This window comes from Dinoponera quadriceps, unplaced genomic scaffold (genome assembly GCF_001313825.1).
Source record: "Dinoponera quadriceps isolate SergipeBrazil2010 unplaced genomic scaffold, ASM131382v1 scaffold3289, whole genome shotgun sequence".
Taxonomy (NCBI): domain Eukaryota; kingdom Metazoa; phylum Arthropoda; class Insecta; order Hymenoptera; family Formicidae; genus Dinoponera; species Dinoponera quadriceps.
In genome coordinates this window covers 1949002-1965132 of record NW_014558238.1, presented here as the reverse complement: position 1 = coordinate 1965132, position 16131 = coordinate 1949002, and the positions used below count along the sequence as shown (strand labels likewise).

At 47.5% G+C, this 16131-nt stretch overlaps 1 protein-coding gene across 2 annotated transcripts in view; it reads right to left on the bottom strand.

Annotated features, from left to right (window-relative positions):
• The window catches only part of LOC106749806 (protein slit), a 218444-nt gene extending 202593 nt beyond the window's left edge, over positions 1 to 15851 (bottom strand). For both annotated transcript variants that reach the window (XM_014629656.1, XM_014629657.1), the window contains exon 1: positions 14583 to 15851. In XM_014629656.1, coding sequence (XP_014485142.1) covers positions 14583 to 14875 — 293 coding nt within the window. In that variant the 5' untranslated portion in view covers positions 14876 to 15851. The remainder of the gene's footprint in view (positions 1 to 14582) is intronic.
• Positions 15852 to 16131: the final 280 nt, after the last annotated feature.

The window sequence follows — 16131 nt, the reverse complement described above, 5'->3', positions numbered from 1 at the left end:
ATGATTTAGACATGAGATATCTCGAACGATCGGTACGGTCGAATGAGTTCAGTCGTTTTATCGCGTTTGTCTCTCGATGATATTTGCAAATCCGAATACAAACGATCAGGTGTACAAACAATAGGAACAATCCCGCGCGAAGAATATTTCAACGCTCGATCTCTCACTGACAGCTATTTCGAGTCACACCTTGAAGCGTGCGAACTTTTCCACCGCCTCACTGCGATCGGAAACGGCTATTCAGCGGAATCCATTCGAATCCTTTCCATTCGCGCGGCGTCGCGAGCAAACCGGCCGCTTCAATTATTTCGACGCGATTTTGTTGTCGAACGTGTCGGCCGTATGGATCGCCATCCTGAAGGCGCTTTACAGGCCGATATCGACGAGAGCGCCGCGGCGATAAATCTCACCTCCGTTTCGGCAGAAGTGAGCGGATCAAGCCGAAAGCAATTTACCCGTCGCCGCCTCTCGGTAAATCGACGTACAGGTGGCGTGCGTGAACCGGGCCTTTTAACGGATCCGATCTCCGGTAATAAACTTAATCGCGACCGCATTGTGTGAGGGGTGGTGAGAGGCGAAGCCTCGTCGTGACTTCCCCGATACAGAGAACCCATCTCGACGCGGCCTTTGCCCGGTTCGGTGCCGCGAGGTATGGGTCGTGTCACGACGACTCGATGAATACGCCGGATAAATGCTATCGAGTCGGAGAAAAGGGGTAGCTGTCCAATGCCATGCTACGAATAGACGAGAGATCGTCACGACCTTGCGGGAGTGGTTGCGCGATCCTTTGCATTCTGTACGCCGAGAAACAAACGAGTAACATTAGTCATATCGTGACTAGGATTAATGGAGCGGATTATTTTAGATACCTAGGAAAATTTCATCGTAAGTCACTTCTCAGGATATCGATGTCGGATAACCGAGTGAATCGCGCGACGGAAAGACGCGTGTAATTCTCTTATAATTCTATGTTCCTGCCTCGCTATTGAAACATCCGATCGCATCGAAGAACGCGGAATAATGGAAGTTGGATGAACCTTGTATGTATATATTATGTGAATAAGAAATATACAACAATGAATCCCGCCAGCGATAAGTTTTAAGACGCGGGGAGGAAGAACAACTCGAATATCCAAGTAATTGAAGGAGTTACCGCGACGAGAGTTCAACAGAAATCTGATTTAAAAATAGACATAATCGGGAGATTAAATTCAAGCGGTTCGTATCATTACGGGCAATGCCGTGCACATTACACGGGGCTTTAAAGTTTCGCCGATATTTCATCAAGTCCTGTAATTAACCGGTAAGCACGCAGAAGTTTTTCAGCCGAGTTCGTTGCCGAGAACAAAACTGAATTCTAAGTTAATTAGTTCCCCGCCATTTACGTAAGTGCCGGCCGGGTAATTGTTTGCCTTCCCCGGCCGGCCTACCGCAGAGTTTTTCTCCAGATAATCGGGTCGGTTTCCGGAAAAAATCCGGCGCGGTCGACACGACGGTCTATAAATCCCGGAGCCACCGCGGGCATCGAATATATCGACAACGCGGACTCGCCGCTATTTCCCATGTTTTCCACGAAAACGCACCAACTTGCACGTTTCGCTTACGTGTTCAAAACCGGCGGACACAATATCTTCGGCAGCGCTAAATCATCTCGCGCGGGCGTTGTTCGGATTAAATGGCATAGAAGTGTTGCATATGAAATTCCCGCAGTGCATCATCTTCTTTGATGCGCCCCTAACCCGCGTCGCGTTATTTACTATTTCCTCCCTCTGTGCGCGCGTGTATCGCTTTTACCCCACGCGCGGGTAACCCTGCGATCGGACGCATTTTAGCTGAAATCGATGCAGGTTAATTCAAAGTCGAGAAAAGAGTGTGCAAAAAAGAGAGAGAGAGAGAGAGAAAAAAAATAGATTAAAACACTCGCTTAGAAAATGTTTGCAGCCGAGGCGACTGTTCGGAGGGGGAAATACGATCGTTTCATTTTTAATGCGACCTCGAGCACATTATTCCAGTCTTTCGAGCATTGAATTAAAGATCGCCCGAGTATTTTCGCGGATCCCGGTGGAAATTACATCGATGATGCAGATCTCAACGAATAGGATCCCCCGAATGGCGTTGATTTTCTGGCACCGCGTCCATTATCGCTCCAGATCGCTCCGATCGTCATCCCCCGATTACGCGTCTCGTTCGCCGGGACTAACAACAACGAAACGCCTCGACGAAGATGCATTTCGGCTGACGTTTTTTCCCAAAAGGTCGTCCCGCTACAAGGGATGGTAATTTTCCCGAGGAAATGATATCCCGAAGCGCCGTTACCGATAAGACGTAAATACCGTGTCTCCGCTCCCGGAGGTACCGTGTATCTCGCCGGCGAGACGTAATGGACAGACAGCGCGGGCCAGACTTTAATAGACCGCGGATGCGTTTTATTTCTCCTCGCTTGCTTTTTCCCCCCGATATCTTCGTGCTACCGCGCGTTGCTCTGCCTCTTGTTCCATTATTTCTCGGCTTTTTCGTTCGTATATGTCTCGCTGCTGTTTCCGTTATATCTCGTCCTCTGCTTTCCCCTGCGTAAAAGAAACAATAATGGTCTGGCGTGAGGAGAAACAGGTTTCGATTCTTCGTGTGTCGTATTCGACGGCATCCACTCGCGACGCATCGGAGAGGCCGCTAAACAGGAAGAGGCGAAAGAAGTTCTCGACCGTCATAACTTAATCCAGGCTTACGACGAAATTCCTTGAAGGAGTGGCTACGACGCGATCCATCTCGCGCGACGCGAAATCTCTTTAATCCCCGACTTTAAAAGCATGATTGAGAATCGCGCGTGGATGCTCTTTAAAAGCGAATCAATTTCGCGACGGCTGTAAGTCAGTATTCGCCACGGTTAAAAAGAAGACGTTCGACACGGCCGATTAACGTCGGGCCTTACGCTCGGCGAGATAAAGAACGCGTTATCGCGACGTTGTACATGACACATCGAGTAAAAGTTCGCTGTTCAATAAAAGATGATCGCGACGGCTCGAGATAGCAAGGCGCGCCCTCCTCGGTAACGACATAATAACACAGACGGAATGAATTTTACATCTCATAAGAAATGCATTAATAATCATTAAGTCGTCCCCGAGGAGTCGACGAACGGACAAGCTCATTGTTAACGGGGCAGGTGTGTATCAATCACACGTCGGCCTTCTTTCCCGATATCGGTACGTTCCGTGCTTGAATTTAATATCACTTTACGTTTGACCGATCCGATCAATCACCCCCGATGATTCGGTTAATTGTGACGCATCGACCGCGCGATGAATCGCCGCGAAGGAAGATAGGTGGCGACCGAAAAGATCTCCAACGCACCGTCACTTGTTTTGACAGACGCCAGAGATATACGAATGCATTTTGTTTGCTCATCTTTTCTTGGCCGACCCACTTCCCTTCGGTCCTCCATCATCGTGTCCCCTTCCTCTCGTCCTTGTTCGCGCTCTCTTTCTCCCCACCCTTCCTCTTCGATCCTTCGCTCACCCTTCGCATGCTTATTTTTTTTTCTCTGCCTGGCATAAATCTTCTTCGCGCCCGACGCCGGAGTTTCGGCACTCGCGTTTAGGCTTTCAACGCGCATACGAGTGCACTGAGATGTCGTTGATTGAAATTGCCTTTGAATACAGAGAAAACGTGCCCTATCGCGCGCTTCAAAAGCCGCAGGCGTTTATTAAAAAGTCGTTTCTATTAATATTAGAGAATCAAGGCGCGATATTATTGTTCGTCCGGCAAATGGTAATTGACGCGGAATAAAAATCGGAGCAATTTGCGGGGGAATATACCACCTTCGGGTCCCAGTGGCGCGCTTACCGAGTATCGACTGCCGTAGTACTACACGATTGTCAACCTGACAAAATTCGCACGACGATCCCCCCAGGTGTGCTCGTCGTGACTCTCGGCACGATCCATGAGAATAATAAAAGGTTCTCAGGAGCGTGGAGCGTGGAATCGCTCCGAGCTCCCGGCGGGCGGTCGGCATTGTCCGAAAAATCTGGATCGGGATCAGAGAAAGCGGGAAGCGGCGCAATATAAATGTTAATGCTACCGGACTTGAAAAGGCGCGAGCAGGGCGTTTAAAAAGGCGAAAGAAAGCGCGCCCAACAACGGGAAAATCTTGAGGGTAAGTGCACAGAATGTCGTCCGATGTCGCAACGTTTTATTTTTCCCCGGGAATTCGTCTTTTCCCCTTCCCCACATTTGCCGGTGGCAAATTTCAGGGTTAGACAGCCGCGCTCGAAATATGCGGGAATGCGCGAAAAGCAACGCGATAGAGAAAGAGAGCCCGTTTCTCCGTATAAGCCGCATCCCCCTTTCCCTCTCGACTTGTAACGTGACGCTGTAATAAATTTCGTCGACCGAGGCAGCCGCAACAACGTTTTCGCCGCGTCCCGCAGAAAAAGAATCCCCGACGGACCGCGAACACCCTCCTTCGCTCTTTCACCCGCGCGGCACTTACGACCTTTTGAAGGTAGCGTCCACCCCCGCTCACCTTTTCATTTGCATGCGCCACGTGATTCATGTTCCTCGAGGCGGAGGACACGATCCAAAAGTCCAGGGGCGTGTTTCGCGGTGAAAACGCGGCGTGTCGTACACTCCATCCCACTCGCTCGGTTCCTTCCCGTTATTTACGTCCGCGGTGCGACGTATCGCCGAGATTACAGGCATTCCTCGAAAAATTCGTACCCCGTAGAACGCCGAGGATTCCGAGAGTAGTGTGCGCGAAAATTAAGAGGGCAGGCGAACGTGCGCGTCTGAAGAGGCGACGTCCTCTCCCGACGACGGGAACGCTATATTAAACGAATGTGCGCGCGCGCGGACAAATGTCGCCATGGGAACGGAAGGCTTCTTCTCTCTCTCCCTCTAAGTCGTCCGCAACGTTCGCAATTAGATGTCCGGCTGACAATTGCTGATAACTAAATTTACTCCGTTCGTTACAAAACGTCACGGCGCGACCTTGGAAATCAATAGAGCGACGCGGTGGTTGTACGTAAAGAAATAATCTCTCGCGCGCGAGGAATATTACGAGCGCTGCCGCGTTTTAGGGTTAACGTCGATTAGCTCGTCCGATAATCCCAGAAAACGGCCCACCGCTATGAAACCGTCGTTACCCTTCAACAGGTTCTCCGATTGAAAATTCGAAATCCACCAATCTCGGCGAGGGAAGCCAGTCGAAATCTCTATGGGCACATAATCCGCCGACAATGGGCCGTCTAAACGGAGATTTATCTATTGACAACGGGAACCCTATGCTCGGATCAACGTCGTTTGGCTAAATCGACCGTATAAGGCGTCTAAGCCTTAATTCTGATTTATCGACAATCTGGCGCGGCGAAAGTCTTCATCATTGGCGTAAATCAGACGCACGGCTGCATCGATACTTTATTAGGCTATTACTCCACGGGAATATAATATCTCGCGACGACGCTCGTTCCGGGGCCTTGATTTTCCACCTCTAAAACTCGCTTCATTGAAGCGACGATGAAACGCACACATAGTTGACGGATGTTTTTCAGATGTCTTCTTTCTACAGGTACCGAATGATATTCACCGCGACACTGAGATGTAATACACAAGTGTCGCACGTAAGCTCTAAACTATTCTTTCAAACCGGGCTACATACGCTCTGATATCTATGTTCCCGCGAACTTCCGATCGCATTATATCAATTCGTCACGATATATAGTTACTCTGAAAGTTTCGCGGAACTTGTAGAGCATTCCTTGGAACGAAAGATAGATGTGGGAGTCTGTCGTCGAATTTTGGAAACGTGCCCGTGCATACGGATGGACGCGGGATGAATATGATATTCTACAAATTCGGGGGACCGTCAATGCGTGGTCACGTGCCACGCATCTGGATCTATCTGACAATTAATTCAAAAAGCCGCACCGAAACTTACGCGAACAAATGCCACGCGTAACGGGACCCGACGACATTCACGTCCAAAACCGCCCAACGGGGGGTGCGCTATTATGTCGGAAATGGAGGACCGTGAAACGTGAAAAAATGCCGCGACTCCTCTCACGAGTAATTCATTCTTTGACCCACGTGCCTTCTCGTCGGAGAAAGCCATTAATTTTTTGCGTTAGAACCTGTCTCTCTATCGAATGTTGGAGTAAAAATGTCTCTTGCGGTTTAAATATTCAATGCGTGCGTGCGTGCGTGAGGTAAAGGGATACGCGCTATTTGTCGGATAACCAGACGCGATAATAGAAGATGCGAAAGATAAATTGCTTGGAAAGAATTGAACAAATAACTACTCCATGAACGCTCGTCCATTTTTCTTTTTTCAAGACCAACCGTTTTTGCTCCCGATATTACGCTAACAAGCTAAAGAAGAATTCCACCGAGTAACTTGGAAAGTTATCATTTACAAATAGAGGATCTGACATTGGAACGAAAGAGAGGTGTTTTTTAACGGGCGGTTGAATTATTTCGCACGATAAGAGTACAGCCGGCACACACATTGAATATACCGTCGGAACTAGTGCTATATATTCCCGCACAATGCAATAAAAATGTAATTTCCGAAGCCTCTCCACTTGATCCGAAAATAGATACCCACAATTTTTCACCGCGAGGGTGGTCAGCGGGACAATATCTGATAGAAAGTCGAAGAAGTGTAAGATCCGACAACGTGAAAAAATGCAGCCAACCCTTTTCCAAATAATTCTTTGTTTGACCTGCGCACTTTCACGTCCGGGAAAGCCATTAATTCCGCTGTCAGAATGGATCGAGCAGAACCAGGTAGAAAATCGTTACGCCCAGACATATCGACACCCTTCCTGAATTCCGATAGAAGCTGCACAACGTCTAATGGAAGTTTCGCGGGTTTCGATGGAAAGTGCACTCCTCTATATACGATCAATGTAGACAATAACGAAAAAGAGCGTGACCGAAATGAGAAGTCGTGCGTGAACGCGTCACATTGATTTCCTAATTAACATTATGCGATAACACGACGATAATATTCATACGTGATTTTCATCGCGTTCCCATTGCATTCACGTCGTTGTAAATTTCACAACGATCATGTCTCGCGGAAAAATGACGGATTAATTAAAAAACTCCAATATCTCGCAATTTAGTGGATAATTTACATTGTAATGCGTAATCGCGGAGGATCAAAGTGTGTTGAACTTTCAGTCATCGCGAAATAATTAAAATTCAACAGAATAGAATGGTTAACAAATCCACAACGTCCAATCGTAACTCATCATGTATTCACCGCGGCGACTCACCGGCGTATACTTTTCGCAGGTACTGTACCCGCAGCAAGGCGCCGCTGGTATACTAATTACAATATATCTCGATCGATCCACACAGTAATCGGCCGTAATTGTTGTTGGAGTGATGATTAATTGTCATGAGCTGATACGCGCGTATACACTGGCAAACGCACGACAGGTTGGTGTGTCATTATAAATAATCATACAAATCGTCTCGCTGACACCTCGTTTATCATCGGGTTAATTATCGATGTACGGATTAATTATAACGTTGACGAACTGTGACAGCTGGAGAGGCACTGACGGACCATCCGCGATGGAAGACTCGATGCATTTCGGCAAACTGCCCGTCGTAAGTTAATTAACGGGAACGGCGAGATGCTTCGTCTCCAGATCGCGAAGCGTAGCAGAACTGGAAGCATTTTTTTAAATTTTCAAGGTCCTGAAATGTCTCGATAGTTCGGAAGTTTCGAGAGAGAAGTTCTTCAAGTTTTGAAAATCCTTCAGAGTTTTCAGGTCTTTGAAACTCTCGACAAACTTGAAAAGCAGTTAACGTCGTGAAAAGAATGAACGGCCAATATTCCATGAGACGTCACTATTCGCTCGGACGCGAAATAACTTGGAGAATTAATATTTGCGATAACTGGCGGCGCACCCGATATTAAGAGTTATTAACATTTTAATTTCCTCCTCCTTCAGTCCTTCGGAACATAAAATTAGTCGATGATATATAACGTTGGTCGAAGAACTTATTATCGCGCTCGAAGTAACGTATTCGGCGTAAAATTTGCGACCCGTTTCGTATAATTATCGCGGTACGTATTTTTCTCTCCGCTGCTCTCTGCTAGCGCCCCTTAATATCGTTTCCGTCATGCCGAAGTGTGTGTGGGATTGTCCGAAATAAATCAACCGTATCAACAAGCGCGCTCACAGATCTCGCGGAATTTAAAAGGAAAGAAAAAAATTCACACCTTGGATGGGAGGCCGGCCTTCCGTCCGCATTTACATAAATATTCAGCTGGAATCTCGGTATATAGCGTACTTTTAACGCCGCGGCCAACTTGGCGGGACGTTATTGCATTTTATATTTCGCAGGTCTAAGGATGCATGCACGAGCCGGCGAACTCCACTTTTTCGCGTATGAGTCTAAATTAAGGTACGTGAGGGATTCGCCCGAAGGTGCCGTAAAATATTCGCGGTAACCCCCGCGCCCGCTGCCTACTCCCCGTACTGCGGCAGCAAAACGCCGCAGCCACCACCCCCACTACACTCTCTCTCTCTTGCCGTACCTACCGGTATTATGAGCGACGCCGGCGAGGTAACCCAAATAACTGCGTGATGGAACCGCCAAGTGCGTTTTCCGTAGACGGTACCTAACCATTTCGAAATTGTCGAGCGCTTGTAAACAATTTTGTGAGCGATCCTTCTCTCTAGCCTGCACGTAGTGACGCGATCCTAAATCGTAATGCGTGAACGCCAAAACGAAAATATTTGTCTAACCCTCAGCGCGACGTGATCTCATCGTCGTAACTCCTCCAGCGGAATGACGTTGTAAAGTACAGGTTACATATCCGACGATTTCACCTGCACTTCCGCCATCATCTCGAGAATGTTATCTCGCATTCGTCGAAAGCTCGAAATTGAGTTGGCGCGAGATTCCCATTTAAAACCGATCGTGGTGCAAACTTGGCAATAGATAGCACTGTTAAACGTGAATCAAGAATGGCTTAAGATTAACAGGTGGTATCGATTTTACCAAATCTCTCATTTGTGCGGAAAGTAATGACAAAGATGGCAGCTGCGTGTACAAACCAAGGATACAAAATTTGAAATATTATTTAATATTTGTTTGTCGTAAGTATTCTAATACTCTCTTTCCCAATGAAAGATACTGCGCGATACAAATCTTTTTCCTCAAGCCCGTGTATAGAAGAATCACATTTAACAAACCAACTTTCTCGACTTTAATTTAGCTACAAGATAGGATCTTATTGTCGCACCACGGTACTATTGAAACGTCTCGTATATCACTTTCCCACATCTCCTATTCCGTGTAGCGCGTAAAGCGAGGACGGTAGTTTCACGCCGCGCGAGCAACTATGCGAATCGCTGCATTGCACTCGTGGAATTTGAACGGAACCGACTACATATCTTACCCGATTTCACACGTCACGAAACATGGGATTGCGCGTAAAAAATTCTAATTAAAACTGTTGATCGTCACGAGGGTCGCCGACTTCAACATCTGCCCCGGCAACCCCCGTACTCGAAAAAAAAAATACACGGTTGGAATTTCGTAATTAAGTCGAAGAGCGTATTCCCCTTTTGCGAAATTCCCTTGTTTCCTTACCTTGGAAATTACACAGAACGGAAATTGCTCAGGACTGTGATTTTACTGTTTTAATTCGAGGAATGTCGCGAAAATAGAGGGACACGCTTGATTTTACAGAGTTATATAAAAATTACTTGATTAAATTAATTTTGTATCCATTAAATTTCTGCAATTTTAATATAATATTTTTACACGATTATTACAACGTGTAATATTTCAAACGATCGATCTTTCGCGTGAAACCCCTCGCTTTTAAAATTAAAAATTTTTTTAACGAGTGGTTTGGAAGATCGATCGTTAAGATAATTAAGATACAGCAGGAATTCGTTTTTCAATGTTCACACGGTTGCTATATTACGAGCCACTCCACATTTTTTTTTTTTCGAAGCTACACTTGAACCGCGAGCATAATACACAAATATTACAATGTAATAAAAAATGGATTAACACAGGCTTTCAAATCGCTTCGAAAATAATTGAAACGCGAGGTATTCATTCGAAAGAGTTATCAGCAGCTCCACTACGAAATCGTAATAACCAATTGAGAGATACGATAGGATTTCGTTTTTCGACATTCAGTTGCTATATTACGGTCCTCTTCATACATGTGCATTTTTGTTTTCCTTCCAAAGCTGAACCACGAACGTAATATTACAATGTAATAAAACAAAAAAAAAGAAAAACAGTTCGATATAGACTTTCGAATCACTTCGGACATGATTGGAACGCGAGGTATATTCGTACTGGCGTGTTCGAAGGAGTAACCGATTGCGTCGCTATAAAATCGTAATAGCCAATTGAGAGAGGTACTCGACGAAAAATATTTTCCGCAATCGCGTAAACAACGAAGCACCGCTCACAGACGAGTACGCATTCGACGCACAAAGACGGCCGAGTGTGTCGATAAAATCTGACTCCGGTGTGCTTGAAAAACGCAAATATCGGGAGCGGAGTGTGGAGCAACAAAACGGCTATCACGTGTCGACTCTAATATTGACTGCATCGTAGCTGCAAGTTGCGGAGCGATACGTTAACCGAATGTAGGACGCCGCTTTAACGGACGGTTGAATGTTAGTTGGTGGAACATCGTGTCGGGGCCTTGCCCAAACACTCGGCCCGCCAGATGTTTAGCTTGCCGGGTATTCTGTTTACGTAGCTTAATCGAAAAATCATAAGTGCGGGCGATATCGCGCAGACGTACGACTATTATACGACGGTGTACTCCGTGGAAGCGGAACGTTGCCGGAAGCGAAATGCGCCGCCGACCTCCGGCCCCCATTTATTTGCGAATTTCATAATGGCCGCTTCGACGCGAGAAAGCGCGGAGAACATGCGTTGTGCTCCCCGTCTGTGTATTATTTCGCGGCAAAACAGGGCGAAAATTAAGGGCGATACGAGAAAGTCTTCCTGCGGGAGACGGGTCGTGCGCAATAATTCGACTGTTCCTCTTAAACTGCAATATTTGGCTAATTTCTGTAGCGCGAAGCGAAAGACGTCGCCACGTCGCTCTCACGCGTACTCCTTTTTGTTTAGAACGCTCTTTGTCATCGAAATCGGGTGATTCGCACGGGTGATAAATTTATACAACGTGATCAATAAGCGTTACTCGTAATAGCGTGTCGCGAAATGTTATTATAGAAAATCCTGTTAGCGCATACCGGGATAATTGCGAACTTGACGCGATATCCAGATAATTTAATTCGACACGCGATATTGAATATATTGTATGTGCATACAGGTATACGCGCGATCTTCCGCGGGCGTGTTAGATTGTACACGTCGCAGCTCAGAACCGTCCCCGGAGATTCATTCCAACTACTGATAGCGGGGGCATAGCTGGTAGTGACACCAATCAATGTACACTCGTGTATAACACGAGAGCGTTTAGCCATCCGCAGGCTACGGATTTAGATAGGGTTAGCTATGAAGAGGGAAATCTAGTTGCTTGGGTCCCTAATTATCCCGAGATCGACTCGCTGCGGGTGAACAGGTATAAACAGTGGCTCTCAGCTAAACGATGATCAAAGTGCTTCGTATATATCGCTCGGGATGAAATGCAAATTTTACGGTAGACGATTGCACATTGACGTTTATTACAGAATTGTTGACTCGTAAATTGGTAGACTCGACGAAGACAAATTTAGAACGTTTTAAAATGTTGATCCATTTTCAAATGTCACGAAAGTAAGATATGAAGAAAAGAAAAACAATAACCGTTGGTAAGTTTAGTTGGAGGAATTTAGAAAGGTTATTTCCATTCGTCCCCCTCTCTCCATCTTTCCGCGCTCGTCGTACTCGAGGTTTACTTTATACATGCTCGCTATCAATCACGTCACTTTCATGCAACCATATTGACCGTGGTCATTAATCTCATTTCAAGCGCTCGTTGGCATCGATCGTAAGTACCGATATCATGCGTTCCCGGTTTAAATATGAAAATGTAAGCTGAAGCAATACGTAACTTCCTTCAACGAGATTTGCAGAAAGTACTACTAAAGAAACACAGCGTAATGGTATTAAACGTTAAAAATTTTACCCGTTTGATCTTATTCGAAATCCACCTTGAAACATTTCCTCGCGATGTAAAATCAGCATAATCTCATCTGATCATCTTATTGTCCGATTGCGATAAAAAGCGTTTGCGCGTGAAATCGTCAACATTCGGGAGGCGTTAAGGATTTTACGCGAGTAATATAAAACGCGGCGTATCTGTGCGACGCATCTGCACCGAACGTATATTTCGCGCAAATTATATCGGTATCGACCCGGCAGCGCGGTTTCAGCAGATTTCGAGGCACGCACGTGCGCGCGCCCATGCAGCGCGTTCGTGTCGGCCGGCGAATAAAAACGCGCTAATATTTAACATATCAATATCGTACGCGCGATTTCGCCGTGCAGCGATGCGCGATTTCAAGCTATAAATTGAATTGAAACGCTGAACACGCGCGCGCATATTCTTTGAGATACGAGCGGTTCGTGCTTACAAGACATAATGAATTTCGTGGATCGCGCCAACATTAGGCGGCCGTAATCCAGCGTAAAAAGACGTCGTTTCTGGCCGACGGCGCTTCGTGTTTTGAGTCAATGGTATTTTCATGACAGGTCCTTCGTGCAACGGCATCCGCGATGAGTTACCGTCGATGTATTTCGAGGATTTAATTATTCCCGATGTCTCCCTCGTCCGCCGACGGCATATTAATCGTATGCTAATCAAAGATCGTTAATGTGTCCACGCTGAACACCGGCATGGATTTACCGGAATGCGATTTAAGGATCAACCATTCGGAAGAAGATGATAAAATCGTTCCGCCGATCGATTAGAGTCACGTTACTTTCGCCTAGGTGTTTTATTAACGCCGTCTAGTATTGACCGCGACATATATACCCACAACGCGAAAATAAATAATTTGCAAAGGGTAAATACCATTTCTCGCAAATTGCGGAATATTGCATCGGTAAATAAGGATCCGATAAAGAATTAATAAATCATTTTAATAAATGCCGCGCTTTTGTTTGAACTGCGTATAAAGCGGAAACCGAACGCGACCGTTACACGATTCTTGACTCGATATCGCTTGCCGAAAAATCGGAATATTTCGTCTCGAATCAATATACCGACACGTTATTGCGCGCGATATGCAGATGTGCGCGATACTGTAATATTCGAGACAGTATTATTGGTAAAAAGCGAGCACAGCAATATCTCCGAGAATTCTCCGGGATACAGCGTAAGACATTCTTTATACCTCCTCTATTGCCGGCTGTAATGTATATTATTGCGCTGTCTCCGTTTTTATTGCGTTACCTTCTGCCCCGCTGCCGGCAAGAGCGCGCAGTTGTTAAACGGTCGTTACTACGGCATCTCGATCCGATAAAAATCGCGATATTCGAGACGGCACCATCGTTGAATTTTTCTCGCGGCGTTTGCCTTTCGTTAAATCTGGCTCGCTTAAATACGCATACGGATGCGAGAAGCTCTTCGATCGAGCGGCATTCATTATGAAGCGGTTGCTTCACAGGCAAAAAGAGGACAACGTCAATTGTTTCCCGAAGGAATGGGACGCGAATAACGAAGCGAACACCGCGACCTACACGGCGATTTTCACCGCCGCATCGACCGTTTGATCTCCGATATTTCTCTCTCTCTCTCTCTCCTCTTCTCACTCGAGCAAACACGAGTCTAGATTTTCCGTTGATTTATAGGTAAACCGAAAATATTTGTTGCCGCTGCTCGTCATGCACCGAACGCGGAAAATGCAAACGTCGAGAAGCGTCAATTACGTAACTGTGACACGCGCGCATTGTCATGTGTGACTGCACTCTTTAGGATTATGGGTAAATATTTCGCAATTTGCGCATTGATTCCCGCTCTTTTCGTGTCTCGAATTAATCCTTCGAAAACCGGACAAAAATGTTTTCCTCTCACTTGAAATTTTTCGACGGGCCGCGAGTTGGACCGATCGTTGAAACCGTTAACGAGTTCTCCAGGAACTAAATAACTGCAGTTGCGCCGGTTAACTTTGCTACGTGATTACAGTACCGGCGTTTCGCTTGTATTACGTTGTAATTGCGGTGCGAGACGGCTAAGACACAGTTTTAAACGCTGTTTTTTCTCTTAACAAAATAAACCGTCTAAAACGTTCCTTTTTACAGTTTTCATCGATTATTTGTATTGCGTCAATTTTGTCGTTTCTTCGACGCAAGGCGAAAAACAAGAGACAGAAGTCTCTTGATTTGCTCAATATTTACATACGTGATATAGTATTTTTCAGCATCCGTGAGAGAAAAGTGCGAACACTGTGGTACGAAAACCTCTCCGACTCTTAACTCAATTTCGTCCAAATGTACGGCAACATGTTTCGCCTGACAACATTTTCGTGTCATTAAATTGAATTGTCGCAATAGCATTCTTCTTCTCTCGTTAATGCGTACTCGCGGGAAGTTTTCGCTCCGTTCTCACGCAAGGCAAAATCAACAATTCTACTCACAGTTTTTCCGCGATGAGCAGACTCGCCAGGTCGCCAGGAATTTGCGTGAGTCCGCGATGAGAACAGTCGATCTCCTGTCCGCCGCACGTGCACGCCCAGGGACACCTGACGCCGTTCAAATCGTCCATCGTACCTGACATACTGCCAAGACCGAAGCTACCGATCCCGGTGCCATGCGAGGCACCGCCACCGAGCACGGACAGTATGAGCAAAAGTCCCCAGGCGCAGACTACGGAGCCGCAGCTGACGCCGAGCAGCCGCAGCGACCAGGCCGGCGTCATGGCGCGCGCCATTGCCAGTACCTTGCGATTGATATCCTTCACAGCGCGATTCGGCCCGTCCAACAGTCTGGCGAAGCTGCCGGCGCGACTTTTCGGCAGAATATTGTCCGGATTGTGCAGAGCGAAGCAGTGCGGCTCACCGGCGGCGAATCGACCGATGCCCGTGTAACTGGGTCCGGCCGGTTCCAAGAAGGTGGATATCTCCTGGCCTTCGACGGGAGGGCAGCCGAGAATACGCACCGGTCGGAGTATCGGGTCCTGCTCCAGCCGAACGATGGCGTTCTCGAGATCGTAGGATCGCGGTTGCCGCTGTTCCGTTCTCGGCTTCCCTCTCGGACGGCGGTCGTGAACGCGGCAGGGCCGATTCCTCCGACAGGGTGGTTCCGCGTGAGCCCGCGTCGCCACGTGACAGGACACTCTGTGCCGGTGCGCCGCGCAGGTCCTTCTCACCGGTTGCTCGTCGTCGTCGTCGTCGACGTCGTCGGGCACGTTCGTCTTTCTCGAACGCTTCGAGCGCGCGTCGTCGCCGACCGATTGTAGCTCCAAGGCTGCGCCGGTGGGTCCCCCCCGCTTGCAATGAACCAAGACGTCGTGGTTGGTCGACACTATGACGCTCGACTTGAACACGGTCTTCTCATCGAGTCGTACGCGCTCGCCGACGGATCCCAGCCCGGTGCGATCCACCGCGGCCAGACCTGGGCTAGAAACGGGGCCCTGCGTCTCGATCTCTTCGCCCTCTCGCCGGCTGGGTCTCGTCGATGGCTGCTCCCAGGCTAGACCATCCAGCGGGCCCTTCGGGGGGCCGTTTCCCTGGCCCCCTTCCTCGCCGCTCGCTGGTCCTTCCAACGAGTTGTTATCGACCACTAACGGCACCACCCGTTCCTGCGCATCCTGGGGCACAGCTCCCACTGACTTTATCTTGATGCTGGTCTTCGGCCGAGGATCTACCGTACCCGAGAGTTGGGTACGTGACTGGTGCCGCGAAACGATTTTTTACCGATGCCTCGTGGTGTGTCGACAACCATTTACCGCTTCGCGCCGCTCGTGTTACGCTTCGGATCGATTCGGTGAGCTTTCACCAGTTGGGCGATAAATGCGCGATGGAGTTACAGCACGTTAGCTCGAGGATAAATGCTGATCGTCGATACTCTAACGACTGTTTCTTACACGGGCGTTATTAAATTCGTTCGACAGAATGGCTTGCTACGGGGTAGAGGCATCACCTGCAACAAGAGAATAGTAATTACTGCGTAATTATGGAGCCAGAC